The sequence below is a fragment of the Ambystoma mexicanum genome, chromosome 7p (genome assembly GCF_040938575.1).
Source record: "Ambystoma mexicanum isolate Mex_15411 chromosome 7p, UKY_AmexF1_1, whole genome shotgun sequence".
Classification (NCBI taxonomy): domain Eukaryota; kingdom Metazoa; phylum Chordata; class Amphibia; order Caudata; family Ambystomatidae; genus Ambystoma; species Ambystoma mexicanum.
In genome coordinates, this window is record NC_090939.1 from 751522751 (window position 1) to 751549992 (window position 27242).

The 27242-nt window shown below is 46.3% G+C and overlaps 1 protein-coding gene across 1 annotated transcript in view; it reads left to right on the forward strand.

Moving 5' to 3' along the window:
• Window positions 1-27242, forward strand: part of LOC138526300 (E3 SUMO-protein ligase RanBP2-like) — a 1418318-nt gene that overhangs the window by 29090 nt on the left and 1361986 nt on the right. The window contains exons 2-3 of the mRNA XM_069636875.1: window positions 25406-25473; window positions 26564-26675. Of these exons, the coding sequence (XP_069492976.1) occupies window positions 25406-25473; window positions 26564-26675 (180 nt within the window). The remainder of the gene's footprint in view (window positions 1-25405; window positions 25474-26563; window positions 26676-27242) is intronic.

The window sequence follows — 27242 nt, forward strand, 5'->3', positions numbered from 1 at the left end:
GCCTTGGACAGGAAATGTAATTGACCACAGAAAGGAGTATGCAGAGAGGGAAATGTAATTCATTAAAAAAAAAAGAAAATGAGAAGTCAATGTCCTATTTAAGGGGTTGTATTGTAAGAGACTGCAGGATTCCAAGCTAAAAATCCTTTTTTTCCAAATGGTAGGAGGCATGCTAATAAGGTAATTGCAATACTTGTTATGGATAATCACTTCTAATGTGATTTGGTAAGTTATGATGTATTCATTCCTTCTATGTTTGAGCCTATATTGGATGCTGAAATGTAAATGTGTGCATCAATAGGTAATGCACACTTCGTGATTTTGTTTTGCTTTGGCCTGGCATTGCAGCTTACGTGCCGATCTCATTTTAACCATTTCTGACATCTTTGATCAGTAAAAGGCCACTTAAATTTCAGTTTCGTTTCCTTATGGTTGTGGAATAATTCTACTATCCAGTTTGTGCTTGTAGGCACTCCTTGTTTGTGTGGCTGTTCGTCTTCCTGGTTCGCGTTTCCTTTATTCAAAATTCTGGCCGTTGGTTTATGCTTGCAGCAACACTTGGTGACTTACTTCAGGGGCGCTGCTCGCGTTGGATATATTGGTAAAGATCATTTTAAAAGGCAAACGGTATTCATGTAAAAACACATTAGGAAGTGAACAGCAGTGGTTCTGAGGGAGATTGTCGGTTGACTTTGAAAGGAAAGGCAAAGAAGTGTAACGGGTTTCCAGTGGACTCTAGCAAACTGGATTGGTTAATCTTGATGCTTCGTGAGCGTGGATAACTTTTTTAAATGAGGAGCCTCACTGGACACAAAAGTGTTTAGAAGTATACGTTAGTAACCTTAGTGACTCGTACTAATGGCTAGTCCTTCAGATTCGTTACTGCAGGACAATGTTTCTACCGTTCTAAAGCTCTGAAAGTAAATTGCAAACACGTTATCCTACTGTACATGACCTGTTTGGATGTAGGCCTGCTTCCCTTTTGTAGCTTCTACCAGGTGTGTGTGTGTGCGTTTACATAACTTTCTCCATTTTTTTCCAGAGGTACATAGCCTGAAAGGAATGGGAGGTTGGTCATCTGACCATGTGGGCAAAGGCCGACGATTAAAGATTCTCTGCACTAAGCAGCTTGTAATTTAGTGAAGTTTAAAGAATGTTCAAATGTCGTTGGGAAAGCTTCGAATTGCCATAATCTAGTTACTAAAACTAAACGTCTAAGCTCAGTGATTGGGCAGTAAAGGGTGAAGGATTAGAACCACTGCTACAAAGTTATCCAGAACCAGAAGAAGTGTAACAAATCCCTGCTAGGATCCCAATGGTACTGAACGTTTTTGTGGCTGAGAAGGAGCGACCAGAATCCTTCTTCCTGAGATGTTTTACTGCAATCAGATGTTGAATTGGAGTTCAAGCCTAAATGTAGTCTATCCCCTTCCCCAATTCAGAGTGAAGTTTTCAAAGATGAAGTGCGAGTCACTGCACATCCAGGATGCACTTGCCCGTGTCCATACAAAGCATCCAGTGAATGCAGCTGCATACCCGATTCTTATGCACTTATGAGGGCTGTATGGTACCACTACCAGTGTCCGTGTTTGAAGCAGTCTGTGGTCTGCAGTTAGTCTCCACATCCCTTGGTTTGCCAAGGGAGCACAGATGTTGGTAATGAAACTGCTCAGTAGTGTCGTGTGTGTTTTTTGTGTATCTATTTTGTTTTTTTAAAAACATCAAATTTTATGAAATAGCCGGATAAATTGAAGACCAAACACATGGCTCAGTAAGATAGTGAAACTAGTGTTGACTGTATGAGAGGAACTTAAATGGCAGACAGTCATTCTCAATATATTGTGTGTGGGAATCTTTCCCTAGGATACAACGATTCGATTTGGGAACTGTAAGTGGACTGAAGGTAGCTCTCTGACATTTCTTAGACACTGGTTATGTTGATACGAGGGTCCAGGGCTACGAGAGGGGTGTGAAATAGCAGGTTGGACTCCTGCGAAGACAACAGAAGGGCTATCCTGATGCTCTGGTCATGAAGAATTGAGCAAGACGAGGATGAGACGTCTGGCATTGGAAAGTATCCAGAGCACCTACATTGAAGTAGAGGTACTCTGCTGGAGTCAAGGTCACTACCGGAACAGACCAAAAGTCCCAGTTCAATCTCTGTGCCACATGGATAGAATCCAGAGCCTTTTGAATGCAAGGATTAAGACACTTATTATTTCGTCCTTGTGCAGAGTAAATGATGCCACTGTGCTGCTTATGCACACACAACATAAAGGTGTGCAGAGCGACCAGGTGAAAAACCCATAGAGGAAAGCACACCAGACAGAAATCTTGTCCACAATCACTGGACCAATTCCGCAGAGTCCATGAAAGATACCACAGTAGAACAACCATGGTAACAAACCAGTAGGAGTTGTAAAATGACTTCTTTCTTGACTGACTACTTTTATTTTTTGCTAATTATGTAAAGCTAGTTCACCACCTTACAGGAACCAGGTGGAATCCTCATGATGGCTAATGCTTCTTGCCAGTTATCCAAACTACAAGCGAGGCATTAGCATAAAAGCTAACACACCTGATATATGTTGAAGGTTGGATCGAAGCTGCCATTTAATGAAACAGCCACCTCAAATGACAAAGCAAACCCACAACCAGGGTACGGCCCTGTAACCCTCTGTGTGGCGGGTCGTCGTGATGACCATGGCGCATAACTTGTTTCCAAGATTCTTTTCCTATACAGTAACTGCTAGCTTCTGAGAATATGTATTACAAGAACAATTGCTATTTTAAAAATCGGCATTCTTTTGGACTTGAGGAAAAACATACCAGTCAGGAATGAGAACTAATATTCTATTACTACTACCTAAACAATCCTTTCACTCACTACTGCCCAAAATAGGGAGTCAAATACCCTAATCCCAACTTCCTACAGAGCACTCTTCCTTGGTATTCCAGAAGGCAGATGGATGGCACCCTGTTCCCTTAATCCCCAACCCACTCCTCACAGTAGGAGTTTAAGGATCTACTTAAACTCCTACTGGCACTTCTCGTGCACTTGATCTGCCCGCACCAGGCCATTCCATTGAACTCTGGCCTGCACTGATCTCCTCTATACCAGACTGTTCTCCCTGGCGTTTTAAGAAGAACACTGAACTCTGCATTCTTGTCATTGTAACACGCTGTTCAGAATCCTGATGCCCTTCCTAATTGCTTTCATCTTCCATGTCCTCTCTGCTCCGTATTGAGTGCTCTTATTTTCTGCTGCTCGTGTTTAATTGCTTGCATCTTCCTAACCATAATAATTCATGTGTTCCTCCTACATTTGCTGCCCTTAATGATCTGTTAATATTGCCTTGTACTTTTAATAATCTGATTTCTGCACTTTTTTTCCTCGTCTGCTGTCCCTTCTAAAATGTTAAACTGTGGAATTGTTGACATTTCTCTGTACTTTTTAACTTCATATCTGGGCATAATTACATCTGCTGACTTTCACCGGTGACCAACTGCTGAAATGTTAGAATGCTGTTTATTTCCTTGTACATCTGATTTTCAAATTTGTTGTTTTTAAATCTGCTGCCCTTGTTTATACTCTGCCCAAAAGACCTCATTAATCTGCACCCATTTGGCTGCTAGGCCGCTTGGCGAATTCTTTGTGCACAGTGCAGTTCTCTGCCCTTCTTCCCCTTGGTATTCGCGCTCTGTTTCGCTCGCGCGCGCGCGCACGCTTTGTCCTGTCCCTCTCCCCTATCTACTCTAATTGCTATTCTATTTCCTATCCTCCCTCTCTTTCGAAGCCTGGAAGGAAAAGGTTTAAGAAGAGGCTCCTGATCTCTAACCCAAGCCTGCCCATTGCTGACACCCATTTGTTAATGCTTCCACCAGGAAGACTTTTAGTGACCTTCTATTTGTCGTCCCCCCTCTCCTGATTTATGATACGATAGGTTATTTATAACGTGCTTAATACCCAGAGGTTTCTAAGCGCGGACCTGTGTTGCTCTGTGTCGTCTTGCTTCCAAGGCGAGCGCGTTGCCGCTGAGCGATCCTCTTGAGACTCCCCATATGGTCTCTGTCCTCTCCCCTTTCTCTTTTCACATTAATGGTGGAACCAGATGAGAAGTGCTCTTGGCACACTTCCCATCATCCAGGTGCATCATAAATGTCTACCAGAATGGCACTATCATGGGCCAAGGCTCATCCCAACCTCCTCCTTCTTGACTGGTGTATTCCGGCTGCCACACCTCTGGCCTCTTTGCCCCACCAATGGGAGTACTGCGCCCCTGTACTCTGCCTCAGAAGACCGCAACCAGCTTCACCTAGCTACCCTCAATTCTCCCCCTGCTGTTAAACACTCCTCCGACATCTGTAACCTTTAAAAGACATTGACCTCGATGTCCTCGCTCTCACTGAGGCATGGTTCAATGCCAGCTCTGTCACTGCTTTTGACTCTCCTTCCTGAGTGCTACAAGATCCTCTCCAAGCCCAGGTCTAACAGGTCAGGAGGCAGAGTTGCCCTTGTCTACCCTGATGGGTCCCTGCTTCCATCATCAGCTCTCCCCACCGACGGAGGAACCGCTACACAGGTTAGCCTCCGGACCATGATGCCGCTACGGAGCCCTGCCAAGCTGCATTGGAGTGCATCCCCAGGTAACCCATGTTTGCCCTTTGCAGCCAACCTTTCTGGGACCACGTTTGTCGCGACCTTGATTCTGGCAGCTTTTTAGCAGCCAAAATAACCACGGGATGCCAGCAGTACTACCTACTCATTTTCACCACTACTTGGGAACATTGGCAGTCTTTGTTCCCCTTACAGCCCAGTTGGGCTGCTTTAAATCCTTTGTGGGTTGTAGAACACCATCTTTGTTGGAACCACTGCCTGACTAGCCTGCCTGCCCCTGGTCTTCATTGGCCAGCTGGGGACACAAAAGGCCAATCGGGGTGCTGGCAGTCTGTGACGGCCCCCTAACCAAGGCTCACCACACAGGCCCCTGTCGGAGCCTGTCTGGCCCAGAGGTTCTCCAACCGCCCCCACTCCTCACCCCCCTATAGCCCCATACTGTGATTTGGCCTCCAGACTTACATACTACTACTTCACAAACCTGGGCCCCTGGACCTTTACACTCCCTGCAGTTCTATCAGTGAGTGAAGGCTGAACTCTCCTGTTGCCTCCTCCACTAAATTTCTGAATCAATTACTGTCTACACTCACTCTGCCTTCCTTGACTCTCCTAACCTTCATCTGTCACTGCATTTGTGCCACTGTTTTTGAAATTCGAATTTGGTGTCTTTGCTCTTACATCTCTGCACCCTCACTGCATTGCATTGTACCCCTTGTTTTGTGAAATTCGAATTTCCTTTTTGAATTTCATGTGTGCCTACTAGGCCACCTGGTGAGTTTAGCTAGAACTGTGCTGTTCAGACACTTCTTTCATTCCTCAACTAACCTCTGCTACCCTTATGGCTCCCACCATCTCACCTATTTCTCAAACTGCTACACTATCACCTATCCTCCCTCGTTCAAGAACTCCCTTCACCTGCCTCTCCCCTACCACTCTGTCCCTCCCCCTCTGACTGGTGTACCACGTCCCTGTACTCGACCTCAGAAAACCTTCAAAGGCAGAGACCTTCACCTGGCTATTCTTAACACCCGCTCAGCCAACAGACACTCCGCTGACATCTGCCTCCTTCAAGACGTTGACCTCGACATTTACTCTTACCGAGACATGGTTCAATGCCAGCTCAGTCGCTGCTTTTGACTCCCTTCTCCATGATGGTTTCAAGATCCTCTCCAATCCATGACCTCACTGTGCTGGTGGTGGGGTTGCCTTAATATTCTCTGAGTGGGTTCCTTCTTCCGTCATACCCACCTAGCTCTACTGTTCCTTTGAGTGCCTGGTCTGCAAGCTGGTCATCTCTCCCTCTTCTCTGACTATTGCTACCATCTACAGGCCTCCTGGGGCAGCCACCCCGTTCATCCCTACTCTCAACCACCTCTACTCTCCTCCTGATTGGCAATTTCAACATCCAGTTCTACTCCCCGGTCACAGCATCCACTCTCTTCCTTGACCTCTGTACATCACTATCCCTCTCCATTCTCCCTTCTGGCCCGACCCACTTGGCTGCACACACTCTCGATGCCCTCATCCATTCTGACCGCTCTTTCCTCCCCTCCCCCACCTCTGGTCACGCCACTCTTGGTCAGACCGTTCTCTCCTCTCCTTGCACCTGGGTCCCCTCAGCCCTGACTGCCCCTCCAAAAGCCCTGCCAACCTCGTTTATGAACATCTGTCCGATGAAACGAGTGTCGGCTGCTGCCTTTGCATCCACCTTCACCCCCGATCCTACCACCGACTCTGCTCTCAGCAACCTCCAGTTGCCCATTACCAACACCCTTAACATTCTTGCCCCAGTCCTGTGCAAGTACAGCGCTGTGGGACGGAAGTGGCAAACCTCATGCTCACCCTCTGACAAACTGGCCTGCCGCCTGCTCCAAAGGCAATACAGACTCCATCTGTGCCAAGAGAAGGGCCCACATATAGGCATAGGTATCGGGTGCCTCCAACAACATGGCTGCAGGGAACTAGCCAACCAACCCTTCCACAGTCTCCTCCCCTCTTCGTCCCAGGCCCTCTGCAACGCACTGCCACACACTTCACCACAGAAACTCTGGACATCCTGAGCACCCTTGCTACCCTCCCACCCCCTCCCTCACTCCCTTGCCTCCTATGGCTTTGCTCGCTCCTTGCCCTCACTCCTTGCCCTCGCCCTCTCTCCTTGCTTCCTCTCGCGCTCTCCTTCTCCCCGGTGACACACGAAGTCACCAGAGTCCGCTCCATGAAGGTCTCTTCCAGAACATGTTTCCCCTTGCTCCTCCAGAACCATCAAGGACAACATTGGCTCTCTTGCCCCTGTACTCGCTGATCTCTGCAACCACTCTTTTGCCACTGGATCTTTCCCATCCTCCCTCAAGCACTCCCTTGTGCGCCGCCTCCTGAAAAGACCTACAGCAGACCCTAACGGTTCAGCCAACTACCTCCCTCTTTCTGTCACCCCCTTCCTTGGGAAACTATTGGAGAGGCCAGCCTTTCCACAACTTACCTCCCACACTGAACTCGTTGATGGTCTCCATGACCATCAATCTGCATTCCAAGACTCCAGAGACACGGAAACTGCTCTTCTGAACACCCCTGAAGAACTGCTTGCATGTCTGTACTCTAACTCGCCAGCTGTCCTCATCCTACTCGTTCTCTCCTCTGGCTTCTTAACCATTCTATCCTCCTAAAACAGCTCCATGATACCCTTGGTATCTCGGAGTTGGCACTGGACTGGGTCACCTCCTTCTTAACCAAACTTTTGTCCCAAGCCTTTCAGGGCACCTTCTCACCTACTTCCTTTTCCATGTGTGGGGTCACCCAGGGCTCAAACCTCTCCCCTTTGCTCTTCAACACTTTGCTTGCTCAGCTAGCACTCCTCATTTTCTCCTTCTCCTCCAACTTCCAGTGCTACCCAGATGACACACAACTTTATCAAACTTCCTGCTGACCCTCTTGCATCTTCCATCATCCCTGCCTGCCTATCTGGCATCTAGTCCTGGTGTATTTCCAACGATCTCTGCCTCAATGCCAGCTAGACTGAGATCATTCCCACTAGGACCCGTGCTCCGTCCTTTTTACCCTCACTCTGGCCATCCTCTATGGGCTCTCCCCCGGCTCCTTCTGAAACCTAAAGGTCCTCTGACTCCTCTTTCCCCTGCCTCCCGCACACACGGGACATTTCCAAGAAGTCCCACTTTCAACTCTTCCTTCTCAAAGAAATTCTCCCTTTCCACCCAGAAGCTCAATGTTGCACAAGCCCTGGTCCTCTCCAGCCTGGACTACTGCAATAGCCTTCCCCTGAATCTACCTTCCTCCACTTTACAACCCCTCCAGCTAATCCAGAATAGGTCGGCGAGAAACATACTTGGCCTTGAGCCCAGGGACTGTATCTCTCCTGCCCTAAAAACCTTTCACTGGCTTCCGGTTGCAGCACGATTAAATTCAAATCCCTCTGCATCATCCACAAGACTGTCTGGGGCCTGGGACCACACTATCTACAACTTTGTCCTGCTAAATTCTCTCTCTAGACCTCTGTGCTCCTTTGGCACCAGCTCTGTGTAAAGTGTTTTGCTAAACAGAGGGCCTGAGGCTGATCACTTTCTGCCGCTGGCTCCATTTTATAGAACAACCTCCCCCTTCTTAGTCTTGAGAAGGCCTTCCTCAAATTCCGGAAGCTCCTCATGACTTTGCTCTTCACCACTGCCTTCCCTCCCTCCTCTGCTAATGTCAGTCACTGTGATTGGTGGCCAGGGCCCTTATGTTTCCCTCGGGGACTTGGCCTCCCTTACCCAATCGACTCTGCCTACCTTGCAACACTTGCCTCGGCACCCACCGGCCTCAACCCTGTAGGCTTGCACTTCTACCCAATGCGGCTCCAGGTCGCATAGCACCTACCACACTATGCACTTCATCTGCTGCTCACCCACGAGCACAGACATTCCAGCACTTACCCTCTCTCGTTGCACTTGCACACTCTGAATACTCACAAGGCATAGTAGGTTTGTCTTGATCTTCCACTTTATTCTCTGTTTTAAATCCCTTGTCCCCTCCGTGTTGCCCTGTGGGCGCTTTGAAACAGAATTGACTTACTGTATAAGCGCCTAACAAATGCACAATAAAATGATACCCACTCAAACCTATTCCTCTTTTGAATATCTTGTCTGCAGGATTTGCATCTCTCATCTGTCACGCTCTTGCTACCATCTACAGGCCTCCTGGGCCGATTTACACTGCCCCCCCGCCCCTCTCCCCGCCAGCCATTCCTGTATGAGTGGGCTGACCTCGCCTCCTCTCTGCTTACCTCTTCCTCTAAGCGTCTCCTTCTTAGAGATATGAATAGAATAACCATCTGGATTCCCCTGAGGGGGCCACTCTACACTTTCACACTCTCCTCTCTCCCTACTTTCCTCTCTCTCTCCCTTACAGCACCGGATGAGGTCACCAAGACAGACTGCTCTATGAAAGTCTCTGCCAAACGGGTGCTTCCCTGCTCCTCTGCTCCTTTAGAACTATCAAGGACAACATTGCCTCTCTCGCTCACTCTTTGGCTGAGTTCTGTAACCACACCTTTGCCACTGGCTTCTTCCCTTCACTCCTCAAGCACTTCATTGTGCGCCTCCTCCTAAAAAAGCCATCTGCGGACCCTTCCTGCCTGGCTAACTACCTCCTTTTCTCTACTACCCTCTTCTTGGACAAACTCCTGGAGAAATTGGTCATCTCCCAACTAATCAAACACACTGAATCTGTTGGCTGCCTTCTTAACCACTAGTCTGGCTTCAGAGCAGCCAGAGGCATGGAAACTGCTCTCCTAAACACATGTGATGACTTGCTCCCAAATCCTGACTCCAACTCTCCTTTCGCCCTTATTCTCCTCAATCTGTCTTCTGCCTTTGACAGGGTCAATCATTCCATCCTCATAAGTCGGCTCTGTGGTACCCTGGGCATCACGGACCGGGCACTGGATTGGTTATCCTTTTTCCTCTTGCCTAGGCCCTCCCAAGTACAACTGGGCCCCTTTTCTTCCTCCTACCTCAATGTCGACTTGCAGCGTCCCTCAGGGCTCCATCTCTCCTTGGCTTTTCAACATTTACCTTGCACATCTTGCCCACTTGATCTCCACCTTCTCGCCTCATTTCCAGTGTTCTGCTGACGACACACAGCTCTACCTTTTTAAGCTTCCCTCCTGGTCCTCTCCTTCCTCTCTCATTGCTGAATGTCCGACTGCTATTCAGACATGGTGTGCTGCTTTAATGCCAGCAAGATTGAGCTCCTTCACATTGGGACTCCTACGCCCTCCTTCCCTCCTACACTCTGGCTGCCCTCCTTGGACCCCTCCCCTCACCCTCGTGTGAGGCTAAAAACCTGGATGTCGTCGTCAACTCATCTCTCTCCTTCTCAACTCGTATCACTGACTTTGCCAAGAGGGCCCACTATCAGCATCCCCTCCTCAGAGGCATTTTCCCTTTCCTCACCTTCCCCCAGAAACTCAATGGCCCTCATTACATGCTTGCCGGTCCGGAATAAACGGTGCTGGTAAAACTGTACCAGCACTTTTTTCCGGACTGGCAAACTAAGATTTCTGCAGGCGGGTGCCCTACCGCCCACCAGATCTGACCTGGCGGGCGACACAGCACTCGGCCGCAGAAATGCACGGAAACGCCAGCACCATTACGACATGGTGCCAGTGTTTCCACGGTCCCCATTCCCGTTGAGTCCTATCGGGACTCCACGGGAATGGGGATTAACAGAATTGCAGGCTCTGGATTTACTGGTTGTAATGCCCTGGTAAATCCGGCAAGTCCGGCGCCGGTAATTCACTACGGGTCCAGTGGCAGCCTGCCGGTTTTACCGGCACGGCTGCCACCGGACTCGTAATGAGGGCCACTGTCTCCAGAGCTCTGGTTTTCTCAAGGCTTGATTACTGCAACACCAGCTTCCTTAATCTGCCTCTTTCCTCTCAGCCCTCAACTAATCCCAAATAGCAATGCAAGATTTATCCTTGGTCTCAAGCCCTGGGTCTGATCTCTCCAGCCCTAGAATCTCTCCACTGGCTCCCGCTGGTTGCAAGGATCAAATTCAAGACCCTCCATCATCCACAAGGCTTTCTGGGGCTTGGGACCTCGCTACAATGAACTCTCTAAATGGCTCCCATCTAATGTCCTTCAGTCCTCTAGTTCCAACACTCTGCAGGTCAGACGTCTCTCCAAGCAGAGAGTGGGCGGGTAGAGATCTCTGTTCGGCAGGAGCCTCCCTCTGGAACGGCCTCCCTGCCCCTCTCTGACTTGATCCAGATCTCCTTACGTTCCAGAAGCTTCTCAAGACCTTTTTCCTCCTCCCCTCTCTCCTGCTAGTCTTCTCCTGCTGGATGCCTGTGTCCCTCTGGGGTGGGGGCCCTCCTTTGTCCAGTCTTCCCCTCCCCTTCCTCCCCACACTTGGTCACCCTTCCCTGACTAGCTTTCTTAGGCTGCCCCCCCTCACCATTGACCCCTACCCCTTGGTGTCACTGGGACTTGCCGTCCTGGGCACCCTTTAACACTTGCCCAGCCCCTTGGGCCTCCCTCCCCCCCCCCCCAGCACTTCTCCTACTCCCTAGTAGGTCAGTAATTGTTTTCTGAATTGTGTCCCCTTCCCAGCTCCCTTTTTGTCTTGTAGCGCCTGGAAACATTTTCTGATGTGTAGGCACCATACAAATGTTCAATTAAAAAAAATAGTAAAGGACACACCGTAGGAACATTTAAAGCCTAGTGGATAATGTTAGTTTGCACCTCCCACGCGTTGGATTTGCTGTGCACTAGCTCCTTGTTCTCCAGAGGTAGCCGCTGCCTACCAGATGGTGCCGATACCCAGGAGGTGCTTTTAGCTCATGCTCAACAAATTTGCTTGACATTAACTCTGTGTTTGGTTATGTGTACAAAGATGCATTGGGACACACCTAGACGACCCATAAAGCATAATGGATCAGACTTAATGGAGAAAGTTAATGTTTGTATCTAATGTAGAAGTTAAGTTAGTGGCACGCTATGCGCTACCTCCTGGTTCCTCAGAGGGTAGATCCTGCCTTCTCGGTGATGCCTGATACTCAGCAGTAGGTTTTGGCTCCTGCTCATGAAATGTTAATTTTAAAGCCTGCAATATGTGTATGCTCTCTTCGCTATTGTCTTAAACATTTAGAGGGCGAAAGAGAGGGCTTTATTCCCTTCACCGGGCTGCCAAAACTGAAAACCATTGTTTCAGAGACATAAACAATTATTTGTGATGTCTCGTGTTTACCCAGATTTAATTGCAACCTGGTTTAATCATAGTAAACCGCCACGGAAACCTGCAGATCCTCCGATCAGTGTTCCCTCCTCTGATTTTGATATACTTTCTCTGACGCTCCTTGCGGTCCTAAATGCTAACATTAATACCAATCAGGCTGGTGCTCCACTGCGATCTGATTAGTGTCTTTGATACAATCAGTGTGGATAAATTTAAGCTGATTTTTTTTTTGGGAACATTTTATTAAATATTTAAACCAACAATACAAACCAAACTTGCAGTTTATACAAGAACTTTTCAATTTTACATTTTCAAATTGCGCTCACTGCATCCCTTATCCTACCCCCCGCTACGAGCCTGCTTCTGCTTATGTTCTGTTTCTGCATCTTTTGATGGGGTATTTCTTCCCGTGGGATCCGATGGGTCTTGTATTGACCCAAATAGTTCTGCTATCGGGAGCTTCTAGTTTCTTGCCATACTAGAGTTTCCGCCTCCGCCCATTTCTGCAAATCCATCCACCATACTTCCAATCGTGGTTTGTGGCATGTCTTCCACCCCATAGCAATTCTCCTCTTTGCAAGCGCATATGCCAGGTCCTTCAGTTTGCTTACATGCCTAAGTTTCCGTGGCCTAGGGAACCCCCCTAACAGGCAGGCCCACACGGTATCCACCACGATCTTGAGACCCTTTTCTGCCAATTTGTGTGCAACCTCACCCCAGAAGCGCCTTATGACCGGGCATGACCAGAACATATGTACCATGCCTGCGTTTTCCTCATCACATTTAGGGCATGCCTGCCTTCCTGCATTTTTGAACTTGGCCATTCTATGAGGTGTCAGATACGCCCTATGTGTAATATACAATTGCAACTGTTTAAGTCTTTCGTTCCTTGACACTTTCTTGTGATACCCCACATCCCGTCCTCCATCGGGGTTCCTACTTCCTCTTCCCATTCCAGCCTCAATTGCACCATCTCCTTCCCTACTATGGCCATCATCTCATATATTCTGGATATCTCGTGTCCCCCCTCTGCAATGTCATATATTGTGTCTATAATAGCATCTGGTTCTTCATCAAGCACCGGTTCAGGCCACCTTCTCTTAATCTTCCGCACCAGTCTGTTACGTGATGTACTGGCCAGTGTGTAGCCCAGTTTCCACCCCCAACTCCTCAAAGGCTGTTATGGTCCCCTCTTGCCAAATATCCGCCATGGTCGCTATACCAACCGACTCCCAATGGTTCCTGATTATCATCCGTAACTGCTCTTCCCCCAACCGGCAGTGCAACCAGTGGTACCTGAGGGGAGCACGGGCATGGGTTCCCCATCAGTTGACAGGCCCTACTCCACATCTTATCCCAGCACCGTCCTCTGTGGACGCCCGTCCATCTCTTCCTGGGACAACCACATGATTTCCTTCAGGTAAAATGGGACACAGTCCCGCCTGAACAACCTGGTTTCAGTAGTTTCGTTCTCTGAAAGCCATTTTCCCACGTATTGCAGCTGACCTACAACATAACAAACTTCATAATTAGGCAACTTTATACCCCCTTTCTCTTAAAAATTATGTAGCTTCCAGAGGGCCACCCTATTCCGTATGCCATGCCACAGGAAGTCCCTACACATACTGGCCATTCTGCTAAAGAACCTCTTTGGTATCATATACGGGATATTCCCGAAATAGTGCAGGAGTCTAGGCAGGACCACCATCTTCAGCTTTGCACTACGTCCCATCATTGCTAAAGGCAGCTTTACCCAGAACTGCATGCAATTCTCAATTTTCTTGATGGCTACTTCCATGTTGCGCTTGTGTTCTTCCTTTAAGCTGATATTCTCATGGAATATGCTAGGTTTTAGCTTATTATCATTTTTATTTTTTAATTTTATTTTTACTCGAAACAAAGTGTCAAGCTTATTTGTGGGCAAGTGACAGATTACAGTTACAGGAAACCTGGATGGTTGACACATACTGCCTAGATGGATACCAGATGTTCCAGAGATTTGCTGAAAAGAATAATGTAGGAATGCTGTCCAGGTGCGAGGAACCATATTCTTGCATTTGAATATTAATTCTTGCCTTTAAGTGAAAATGTGATTAAAGTGGTCCTAAATGTTGAGTTAAGTTCAGGCCTGTTAGGCAAAGTTTGCATGCAGTACCCTCTGGGAACGCTACAAAGAACTGACTACAGGTATAGAAAACCCAACCTTTGATATAAGCTTGTACTACACAGTTTTGGTAGCGTGTTCAGCAGAACCACAGACACTACCTACACCCTCGAGTGACTTCAATTGGTAGGGTGCTGTGGACATTAATATATCACTGTTGCATTTAGGATCATATAATAATCAAAGGAAACTATTATTTAGAACAAACGAGAGACCACAAATATTCTTAAGCAGGCAAATGCGTTTGGATCCCCCCTAAGAAGAGTCATTCAATACAATAGGCTAGGTCAAAGTCGATGGCCAAAAAGTCTTATGTAGGATGAAGCACTTCTGGTAGGTTCATGGAAAAGTCTTTGCACAAGGTTTTAGAAGTCTTTGAAGAAAAGAATCGTAGGGCCACAAGCTGATTAGACTCGAGTAGTAGAAGATGCGAGCAACTCTACAGCAAGAGGCAAGTTCTCTTTATAGAGTACCTTTTTAAAAGATGCAGCAGATGACTCCTGTCCTGTGCAGCTCTGCAGATCTCACTGTTCCGGGGCCTCAGTTGTGGGCCTATACAACAGATTAACCCAATCTTTTTCTTTTTATGAGGGGGTCTGTGTTACATCGTGTTTAAGGAACAGAAAAGTGGGGGGGGGGTGGAAACGCAGACTACCTTCTACTCCTGCATTTTTTATGAAACAATTCCACGACCGAACTTGTACCCAGAAGTTTACAAACAATTCTGCTTCTTAAAGACCAGACATTATTCGGGCAAAAATTTAAGCCAACACTTTTTTAAATCAACAGGGTGAAATATTTTATTTCCTGTTTTTTTCTCTATTATCATACACACATTATTCTCTATATAAAAGACATATACGCATATTTACAAAAAAGATAGGTGTGACCTACAACACAATTGTATTAAGCATATTTCTAGATGTGATATGATGAGAACGCATATAACAATAGGTAGTATAAAAAAACGTAGTACCACGTTATTCAATTTCCACATTTGTGCATCAGATTGTTTTTGGCACGTTCAGAGTTTGACTTTTGGTTTGTTTCCACCTTATCACCTCTATGGGGCAGAAATTAGCAATGGATGATATTGCAAGGTTATTGTGTCAACGCGGTGCGTTTCAGCCCATAAGTCAGGACATAGAACGCATCCATCCTTAGCCTTCCCTTTTATTCATGCCGGGCCTTCATCAGGACAGCAAATTAGTAATATATGGGGATCTTTTGACTTCTGACCCCAGTGATACGTTTCTTTACTCAATGTGGTGAGTAGAGCAGGGACAGGATAGTGAGTAGCAGATGTCACTCAGAACAGTGTATTAGCTGAGGACCTTCTCTATGCCAGCTTTTTTAACGGCATGCAATTGCAGTCTGTTCCCTTTGATTGGTAGGTGAATGAAGTTCATCCGCTCTCGCAATGTTAGAAGCAGAGCGCCAAAAGGTAGCTCCTACTGCCAGCTGTAATTACCAGCTGGACAGCATGAAGCTGTTCTCTGCCAGTAGACCGATTGTGGGTGCAGCACTCCTGTGTTCTCGTCTGTATACAAGGTCCCATCACGTCCTGGTGGAACGAAATGTATCGCTGGGGTCAGAAGTCAAAAGATTCCCAAATATTACTAATTTGCCGTCCTGATGAAGGCCCGGCATGAATAAAAGAGAAGACTAAGGATGGATGCTTTCGATCTCCTGCCATATGTGCCGAAACGCACTGCGTTGACGCAATCATCTTGCAATATCATCCATTGCTAATTTTTGCACCATATATGTGTTACGGTGTGAACAATCCAAAAGTAAAACTCTGAATGTGTCAAAAACAATCTGATGCACAAATGTGGAAATTGAATAATGTGGTACTATGTTTTTTTTATACTACCTATTGTTGTGATGTGATGAGATTGCATATATCTAGAAATATGCTTAATACAATTGTGTTGTATGCCACACCTGTCTTTTTTGTAGATATGTGTATGTCTTTTATATAGAGAATAATGTGTGTATGATATAACAGAGAAAACAGGAACTAGAAATAAACAGGAAATTAAATATTTCACCCTGTTGGTTCCAAAAAGTGTTGGCTTAAATTTTTGCCCGAATATTGTCTGGTTTTAAGAAGCCACATTTTTTGTAAACTTCTGGGTACAAGTTTGGTCTTGGAATTGTTTTCATAAAAAATGCAGGAGTAGGAGGTACTCTGTGTCCCCGCCCTTTTCTTTGCCTCAGTTGTGTGGGTAAGAGGTAGGACGTCCGGGGACTCCTGCACTGGGATGGTCAAATGTCCCAACCGGCAAACTTCACTTTCAGTGGCTGTTCAGTGTTTCAGCTCCTTGCGTCTACCGCAAATGGCAACCCCACGGTTCCTGGCTATCGGGATGGACTTTCCTTGCTTCTGGGGACCCGCCCTCTGAGGGGACTCGGTCAGTCCTGCTTCCTGGGAGTCCGGAGGCTCTAGGCCAGCTTAAAAGTAACGCACACAATCTGGTGTTCCTCTCCCTGGCCATGCGGTTTCCAGCAGCAACTCTGTGGAAATTCAACCAGCTCCGAGATGGATGTCTAGGTGGCTTACCTTGGAGTTGATTGGTCCCATCAACTCAAGGGAAGAAGTCGTCCTTGCAGGGGCTTCTCTGTCGATGCAAACTTGGCGTTTTGGCACTGCAGCAGGGCTTCACTGGGAAAACCAACGGTCCAGGAGTTGCAGCAGGGGTCCTCTTCAAGTTTATCTTTGGTTTCTTCGTCCAGTGGTCGACAATGCCTTCCAAGCCAAAAGACTCTCCTTTTTATACAGTTCTCTCACAGTCATTCCAGCCTAGCTGTCAATCACCCAGCAGGGTGGCTGTTCTTGCTGGACAGTCAGCCGGCCAATCGCTGCAGAGTGCATTTGGGTCTCCTAGGAGACCAAGCACAGGGAGTTTCGGGCACCTCCCTCCCTGCATTCCTCAGACACCCTGGAGCCAGACAGACTTCACCTGTGAATCCCGCCAAAGACAAAGCGAACAATGGGACCAAACCTTGTTTGGCGCGCAGAGTAAATCTCAAGAAGGACCTTTCCACAAAGAAATGGTGAAAAAAGACCCGGGCCATTTTGACAAAAATGGCACCCTTGGGTGCTTTACTGCAGCTGCAAACGCAGCCTGCGGTAAATGCACACCATCGTAGGTCAACCTAAACCACTACCGCCAACCATTCAGTAAGGAAAGGGGAACATAATGTTACATGAGATGCTAGACAAAGGGGATACTGGGTAACCCATAGCACCCTATTGTAAGATAGTGTGTGCTGGGTCTAGAAAGTTACAAAGGTGAGTAAAGTCAATTTCACTTTACTGCTCTTGGAAACAGTAGTTTAACCAAGAGAAGGTATTCAAACCTTTGGGAAATCTGAAAGACTTTCCTGTGCAACTGCACTGAAGGTGCTGTGTGACACAATGTAAAAGATGCCTATGGAGTTTGTCTGACTTCCCAACCAAAAGAAACCGTGTTCAAAATCACATTAATATACACGAGAGTGGGGAAAAAGGGTCTCACTCTCTTCAGTTTGAAAAAATCAAGTCCTCAAAATCCAGCAAAGTTGCTCGGGGGTCTCTAAGGTGGAGGGAATTAGCACATTACTGAGAATTCTCCCTAACAATGTCCTCAACAGATATTGCTAACTAATACATGTAACCCTCCAGCTAGTGTCTCTACTGCTGGTATTGTGACCAGCATGGAAGCGCTATTAGACGTATGGCTATATGACAATCCTTCAGGACAATTTGTCTTCGTGGGTGATCTTTGTCAGCGCCACCCAGTTTTTAATCCTCCTGAGCTCGTGTGATCTAATATTAACAAGTAATCGGCACAGTATTATGAGTTGGTTTGTAACATGGATAACTGGATGGGTTTTACTGTGGCACATATTGGCCAACTAATCAAGCAATTTGCCTCAGATAGCTCTATGCGTTATACTTGGTTTAGAGCAAGGTTGTCCAACGTACGGCCCGCGGGCCACAATGCGGCCCTCTGAGCCATTTCATGTGGCCCGCGAGGCCATAGCCTGGTTTATTTATTTGCTTGATGTTTGCCGGGTCCGTGACCCGATTTAATTAATGCATTTCTGCAATGCCGGGTCCGACCAGCATTGCGGAAAAAAATAAATTAATCGGGTCCACGGACCCGACAAACATTGACAAATAAACCTTTGAAAAAAAAAGGAGCGTAAACGCATCACCTAGCGCTGGAGTATGGAGGAAATCGCCTGCCCTATGCGCGGGTGCCCCCTGCTGGAGTTGGTCCTCTCAGGCGGTCTTAGGTGAAAATTAAAGAGAGGACACTGGCGGATGTGCAAGGGCTACTGTGTGCTTCCCCCCTGGTGCCACAGACCCCTCACACTTTTTTGCACCACTCACTCCCCGATCCTTCCCACCACACCTCTCGCTTACCTACCACTGCTCGCCTACTCTTCCCGCTCCCCAGCGACCTAACCCACTCACCCGATCCTCGAATAGTACATGCATCCAGATCCCACTACCACCTGGCCCCCCCCCCCCCTCAGTCAGTTTCAACCACCCAGACTGATCCGATCACACCTCCCATCTCACTGGGCACCCATGTCCAACGAGCACTCCCAGCGACGAGCGTCATCAAAATCATCTACCCTCATGAAGTCACAGTCCTCCTTTTCAATGCCTGCTCTGTGGTGAGAAACAGACACAGCATCTTTGACCTCCTAGCCTCTGACAATCCTGACCTAATTTTCTTCACTTCACCCAGCCCCCCCCCCTCTCTGGCTACTCGCTTATCGCCCACAACAGACCTTCTAGAGGTGGCAAAATGGCAACCCTCCACAAACCTAATTTCGTCGTCTCACTTGCTGAAACCCAGGCCTGCAACGCTACCTGTCAAACAATCGCTAGCAACACTCACAGCTTCCATACTCACATACAGTCCCCCTGGATATGACACTTTGCCAACAATCTGTCACTCAATAGCTACCATTCAGGTAAATCACCCAACTCTCACTATTGGGAGATTTCAACATCTGGTTCGATATGCCCAACATTCCCATGACCCAACCTCTGGTCGATAGTCTTGAGGCAATAGACCTCTCCCGACATACCACTGGACCAACTCACTCAGGTGGTCACACCCTTGATGCGATCTTTAGCACCTATGACCTTGTCTCTATATCCAGTCTCAAACCGCTTATCTGGACAGACCACTCGGCCATCCCTTTCTCTATCCACACACCCGCCCCTCCTACCAAGGGTCCCCCTGCCCTCCCTTTTGATCTCAAATGCTGGAACAAAGTCAGAGTACTCCCCGACATAGCCAAAGCCCTTCTACTCTGTCCCCCAGCGACGCTGACCTGTGGTAGACCCTTAACCATCAAATCTTTTGACTCCTTGCTTAATGATTCACTAATTACTCTCATCCTCTCACGCCCCGCAGCCTCACGCAAAGGACCATCCCCAAAATTGTTCACGCCCCACCTGAAGACTTTAAAAAGTCAAAATAGCTCTTGAGCGCAAATGCCGAGCATCTGAAACCGCTCTCAGCAGATCTGTTCGCCCACCATCACCGTAACTACAAATCCAAGATTTGAAAAGCCAAAAAGGCCTACTACAATAAACAAATTCTGAACTGTGACAGCAGCAGCAAAGAACTCAAGTTAATTTCCGAATTCGTGAAACCTACTTGCACCTATGCCCAAACCTCCCCCACCCAAACACTCTGCGATTCCCTCATTACATTTCTACAACACTGCACTTGACAGGATGGCAACCCTTAACACAGCGCTCCACCCTCACCTAACCCTCCTGATCCAGACTACCACAATGCCATCCTTTGACTATTTCCAACCCATCTCGAGAAACTAGTTCCTGGATCTACTATCCGGCAGCAGACTACCGGATCCCCCCCCCCTCCGCGCCCCTGTCGTGCCTCTCTGCTGAAAGAAATATTATCCTCTACTTGCGCAGGAGAACATGCAAGGTGCCTACTAAACGACTCCCTCACCTCTGGCACCTTTCCAGAGGCTTTTAAAATAGCGCATGTAAAACCCCTTCTAAAAAAAAAAAAAAAAAAAGGCATCCCTCGACCCCCTTGACCCTTAGAATTATAGGCCAATCTTCAACACCACATGTCTCGCGAAACTCATTGACAGGGCTGCATACTCCCAGCTCAACCGCTTCGTGAGATACAACAAACTACTTGACCCCGCGCAATCCGACTTCAGACCATGCCATGGAATGGAAACCACTCTGATCTCGATCTGGGATGATCTCAACGTCACAGCAGACTGAGGGTTGCGCAGTGCTGATTCTCCTTGGTCAGTCAGCAGCCTTTGACACCGTTAACCATTCTATCCTCCTTCACTGCCTCCACTCCCTAGGAATCTGTGGCTCGGCACTTGAATGGATTGCCTCCTTCCACAGCAACCGGAAACCAATCGCTTTCCTCTCCCCTTTTGTCTCAACTGCTCACGCTATGAACACTGGAGTACCCCAAGGTGCCTGCCTCTCTGCTCTCTTTTTCAACCTCTATCTGACCAGGTTGAAAACCTCTAGCTGACCACGCTGCCAGGAATCATCCGCACGCGCTTCCTCTCATGTTAAACTACATTGATACCCAAATTATCCTAAGAATTCCCAAAACAAGCACCAACCCACGTCCCGACCTTGATGCTTGCCTTAGTGATAGTGACAGATGGATGACAAGAACCCACCTCCTTCTGAGCCCAGATTAAACTGAAATCATGGTGTGGCAATACTGCCCTTCTCCCGCAGCCACTCCCGTGGGCCACCCTCCAAAACAGTCAACCTTCGCTGCACTATGGACTCTGACCTAACCCTCTCCCGTCAGATCAACAATGTATCAAAATCCTGTCACTTCCAACTCCTTAGACGCATTTTCCTTTACCTCTCCTACCCCAACAGACTCGCTGCTGTTATGTCCATTGTTATGTCGACACTGGATCTTGCTAACTCCTTGTACCTGGGAGCACCGGCATACCAACTTGACAAACTTCAAAGAACCCAAAATGCTGCTGCCAAACTCCTTCTCGCCCTGGGACACAGAGACCACATATCCTCCGCTCTGCACCCTTCACTAGCTCCCTGTAGGACGAAGGGCCACCTTCAAAACCCTTTGCATTATTCACCGAGCAGTCCACAAGACTGGCCCAACGTACCTACAAGAGAAGATTAAATCCTACCTCACATCACGCACCATAAGACCCAGCTCTGCCCTCCTACTAGTGATTCCACTCACTCCAATTTCCCCCCACCCCCACATCTTCGACACACCCAAGACTCCATGGCCTTCTGCAAAGCTCTAAAAACTTGTTCTTTCCGTAAACCTGATTTAAGACCATCTAGGGCCGCTAAAGCCCTACAACACCATGGACCGCGACGTCATTGACATTACATTGGAATGTATTTACAACCTGCGGACAAATGTTCGGGGAGATACCGAGCAATGACACCATTGAAAGCGACTAACAATTCACCAAGACAGAATCAGGAAACCGTTACCGTAGATGACAACCCTAGCATCCTGCAGGCGCCAGATATAGGACTACCAACTAGCGGCTTCATGAGTACACTACTCATGCCTAGCTACATCCTGTGCAATCTCCCACTGAGTGCAGCTATCGCGAAGCGCGTGAATCTAATCCAGAACAGTGGACTCGTAAGAATAAAACTTCCACTCCCCTCTCCTATCACTATGCTCACTCTACTTTACAACAACACACTGAGTGCAGCTGCACCCCTCGATCAATTTCAGCCTTGCTTCTCACATACAAACAATACTCCATGAACACCTCAACATCTGCTAGAACGCTGCTTCTCAACCACGAAAAAATCAGCTTCGCCTCACACAAGCATCCTTCACAGGCCTAATGCAGCCAGAATTCAGTCTCGGAGACAAACCACCAGACTGCACACATTCAGCTGATCTCTCAATGCTGCCACACCCACTATTAGTCTGCAGCTATCATCAAGCAATCTCATCTGCTGCTCACATATTGAGTGCACCCTATCATTTCTCTGTTTCTCTGTTTCTCTGTTTCTCTCGACTGACCTGGGCTACGGTCCCTGAGGGCCTTCACCCCACAAGCGCTTTGAGGTCATACCAATGATATATAGAGCACTATATAAATGCCAAATAACATAACAATACTATGCACACATCCAGCCTTAAACACCTAACATACAAAACAGCTTTTCTGGTGGCCATCACCTCCATAAGAAGAGTCGGGGGACTACAAGCTTTGTCAGTGTAAGACCCTTTCTTATCCACTGATGAGTTGGTACTAAGAACACACTCTAGGTTTTCACTTAAGCTCATATCCAAGTTCCATGTTAACCAATGCATTGAACTATCCACTTTCTTTCAAAATCCTTCAAACACAGCTGAGAAGAACCTTCATACACTAGATTTAAGGAGGGTGGCTTTTTACTGTGTAAACGAGACAAAACCGCTAAGAAAAACAGACCAACTGTTTGTCTCCATAGCACCGGGCAGGGAAGGTGATCACGTTTCCAAAAAACGCCATCTCCAGATGGATGGTGAAATGCATACAGCTCTGCTACTCCTATCAAACAAAACTCCGCCTTTCACACCAATAGCCCACTCTACCATGGGTACAGGAGCTACTTTGGCCTGTGCAAAAGTCCCTCTGGGTGCCATTTGCAAAGCAGCTACACGGAGTTCATAATTTTATTCAGCATTACTGCATTGAAACACATTCTAAAGCAGATTACAGGTGGGACAAGCGGTGCTAAAGCATATATTTGCTGCTGTACCGTCTCACAACCCATGGCCTTATCTAGACACTGCTAGATAGTCTATGCAAAGCATGCGATCTAAGCAGATCCACAAGCCTCAGAAGGGATATATTACTCACCATAATCGTGTTTCTGGTGCTTGTATCTGGTTAGATACACATGCGCCCACCCGTCCTCCCCTGTGGAGTAGAAGGTGCATAGATGTTTTTCTGGCTTTATCTACTCTATCTGCTTTATTACATTTGTACTCGCGCTACATTTCATGCTACCATGGGTACAGGAGACGTCACACCAGGGATAGTATTACTGGCACACCCTGTCGACATCTTTTCGAGTTTCGAAAACAAATGTAATCCTCGCGGCTACCACTAGCTATTGGCCTATGCATGGCATGTGAATTTAAACCAGGGTTTGGTGTCCTGCCACACACATTCAAGTATTTACAAACATTTATGCAAATATTTCTTATTTTTCATGTTTTCTTTTAATAGGAAAGTCTGTGTCTATTAGCATTATGAATAAGAGAAGAACACTACACTGAGTTGAGTTCACACAGCTTTTATTATTTAGCTAGTGAATCTATTTTTTTTTTTGCTTTTTCAATAATAAAAGCTGTGTGAACTCAACTCAGTGTAGTGTTCTATTATTCATAATGCTAAATAGCAGACAGACATATATACAAACAGCATGATATATGCGTACTGAATATCATCAGTGTGTTTAACAATGTTATACAAATCATTACATATAAGATATAAAACGTGAGAGCTTTGTATATTCCTGAAAGTGCTGGATTTTATGCCCCTTTCTCCAGACCTCTATAAGGTCACATGTGCCAGGCAGAAGGCTGACCTAACCATAGGTCTACGTCTAGAAGTTAATCAACAAAAGTTGTTTATAAGAGGACTGCTCTAACACTTGTGGTGTGGCGTCCACTGACGTTTCGGCTGGTTGGTAAAATAGCCGCCTTCTTGGGCCAAGGCAAGGTCTCCCTATAGGGGGAACATATAGAGGAACTCAATTGGTGGGGGGCTCTTCTAAAGTGCAGTTAAGTGAAACCATTCTAAAAACATGAAAAACAGACAAAAGATAAAAACCGTAGATTGAGAAACGAGTTTCAAAAAAGCACGCCAGCAATACACTGACCTTTGTTGGATCGCTATAGCGGGCTCCCTCTAATGAATGGAGCTGCGAAAGGCTCTAAATAGGTCTTCCTTGAGTTTTGCAGCATGGGATGCCGGCATTGGGGTTACTGAATGAGAGAGGTAGGAAATTAACATTCTTTTTAATTTCTCAAAATGTAATTGCTGACAAGTTGCAATCATATACGGCTCTCATTGTAAAGGGAAACGATGTGTCCTTTACCTGGTAATCCTATGTGTACAACTTGTTCTCATAGGAAGAGAGTCTGGAATGTAGACATCTAATTGCTCGTGGTCCTCGTGTGCGCCGGCTCCCTGGAGAGGGGGGGGGGGGGGAACAGCTGTAGTGTTGCAACAAGTACTAAAATCCACTGTGACTAAAAGTCGGACTGTGACTGTCTCCAGCTGCAATTCAATAATACCCTGCAACCATTGTGCGGTGCATCGTCTTCTGAAGATGGAATCCTCCAGAAACTATGGTGGACTCCTTCCAGACCTCCAGAGGCAAGATTCCACTCTTTGGAAGTCGCCTCACCTGGTGCTGGACTGGGAGAGACAGGAGAATCGACTGGGCAGTAACCGTTCTTCACTGATGCTTTGGAAAGGGTGCCAAAATCGGAGCTGTGAAGAATCCTTTGCTGGACATTCCCTCCACTCGACTGCTGCTGCAAGATCCATTTCAATGTCCCTTCCTTTGTCACCGCAACCAAGAAACCGGCAGCCGGGTCTGCTTCTGTTTCACTGAGAGGGCATCCTGCTGCGCAGCCTTCACTCCTAAATTACTGTGAAACTGGATTAGTGATTTGTGCCTTTGGGTGTTTACCCATCCGTGTTCACCCAGGCCTAACGCATGTGTGCCTTCAGGGAGCCTTCTTCGAAGTCCTTGAACCCATTTTACAACAGAAAAGCTTTACTTGCTTGTTACAGGAGTCTTTCTACAGCGTGTGCCTTACCTCTTCTGCCCTCAAATCTGACTCTGAGACACTCCTAACAGGGGTGGACTTCTAAAGTGTTAGGCCACTGAGAAAAGTAATACATATTTACCTGCTTTATATTGGTTGTTTCATTGTTACCTGAAACAATTGCAAAAGTATTTTAATTCCCTTTTTGATTGCATACTGCCATTCTCAAAGGTGTTTAACGTACTGTGAAGAGTGCATTGGTTCTTCTATGTGCCGACTGTGTGTTTATAGTACTTTACTAAAGAATTCTTTGTTTTAGTGTGTGTATATATAAAATAAACCAATATTTGTATATAACTTTTAGTGATCGTGTTTCTTTGGACTACAATGTAGTCTCTCCTAAGAAAAACCTGGCCTTCGATCGCTACATTACTTCTGATGTAAATAAACCAGCCTTTATACAAGCAATGTCATGTCTTTTCCAGCGGTAATTCCTATTGCTTGAATGTACATTTTGAGTTCTTCATGGTAACCTACTTTTTTTTTTTTTTTTTTTAAACATATTTGTTTACATTTCAGAAATCGATGAAGGGGTTCTTCTTTGCTAAGCTGTACTATGAGGCGAAGGAATACGAGCTTGCTAAAAGGTATCTATAGGAGACTTGTGTACTAGTGCAGGACAAAGTGCATATTTATAGATGGATAGCGCTCATGCTGCTTGTGCAACCTAAATTAAACACATTGTGTTCGTTCGGTTTCTGGATGGAGACCTTTTTATAAATAAAACGTATGCATATTTGTAGAGAAGCTACATTGCATCCTATCATTGATTATATAGCCCTTGTTGTTCACCTTTTTTATGGGAAGTTATAACAGAAAGCGCCCTTACTCGTGAGCAAGGTAGACCTGAAACCTTTCATTAAGAAATGTTGCCATAGAGAAAAAAGAAAACCTATACAAAAAATGTAAATTATTTTTGAAAAACTCATATATAATCTTTGTCCACTGAATACTGAATGCAGGTGATTTAGGGTTCTTTTGCAGCTCCGAGTAGCTCCCTTAAATTGATAGTATTTGGCGCAGGACCGCATATATAGGCGGCAAAGGATGTAAAAAGTAGGTTGCAGTTCTAGTTTATTGGTTTGAAATAAGTTTAAACGTCCTGTGACTTCAAGTTGTTGGTTATGCTTCGAAGACGCAAAAAGTTCTAGTTTCAATTTGCCTTTTAAAAGGGCAAGAATAGAAATTGGGTATGAACTAGCACTGACAGGAAATGGCATACACCTCCTTTTTTAGTTTTGATTACCGTAGGTAATTCTTCTAAAGAAATATGTAGGCTTCGTTTTTTTCCCCCTTTGTGGTATGTTGACCAGGGGTTGCATTTCATAACTTTGGCAAAAAATAGTGCTAGGTTTGCGTAGTCCAACCAGGGGGGAAAGGATTTGGGTACCATGCCTCTTTGACCAGTTTGTAGATAAAAAATAAATAAAAAGAAATTGGGTGTTTTAGAAAAACGTCTGGAAAGAGGGCACAGTCGATTGCATAATAAATCTGTAGTTAGAGAGAGTGTTTGTGTGAATTAGAAGATTTTAATGAGTTGATTGCAGGCTTCCTATTTGGCCCAAGTCCGTGGATGGGTTACAGTTGACCTCTTTGGGCCTGTTCCATGATTCTGCTCCTTTACTTGATTCTGCATCCACTGTACGCAATTTTAAATGCATGTTTATTTTGATGCAGATACATATCATCTTATCTGGAAGTGCAAGAAAGGGATCCCAAAGCGCTCAAGTTTCTTGGGCATCTGTATGAAGTTGAAGGCCATGTAGATAAAGCGGTTGGGTGCTACAAGGTAAGAAAATACAATTTCAATATTTACCATCTCTCAACTTTAGCATGATACACAAAGGGCAAAACAGCACTATACTCGGTGTTCTAGATAAGATTTTGAGATGGGACTATTTTACTCCCGATTTTATTTTTTTTTTTTTCATATTGGAGAGTAAATGCATTTTGAAGCGTAAAATGAAATGAGTTTTCTCCTTTGAAAGAGAGTAAAACATATCCAACATACACCCAATGTAGACTGTAGATCTAAGAGTTGTAGATCAAAGTTGTCTGCTTGCTTTTTACATCTACATACTACATACACGGCTTCATTTTCAAAATTCTGGCGCCTGGAAACTCGATCTACTATAGATTGAGACTAATGTATTGCCTGTAGTCGGAGGGAGTGTGCGTAAGCAGTACAGGACTTGCTTAAATAGTTTGAAAAAAGTGAAAACAGTCAAATAACAGCGCTAGGCTAGAATTTACTATGTAACTTAAAATCAATTTCTATAACATATGTTCCATGTGTTGTGGTGTTCTCATCAGGAAGATTACATGTGGTCTCCTTTCCTATCATTTAAAACAGACT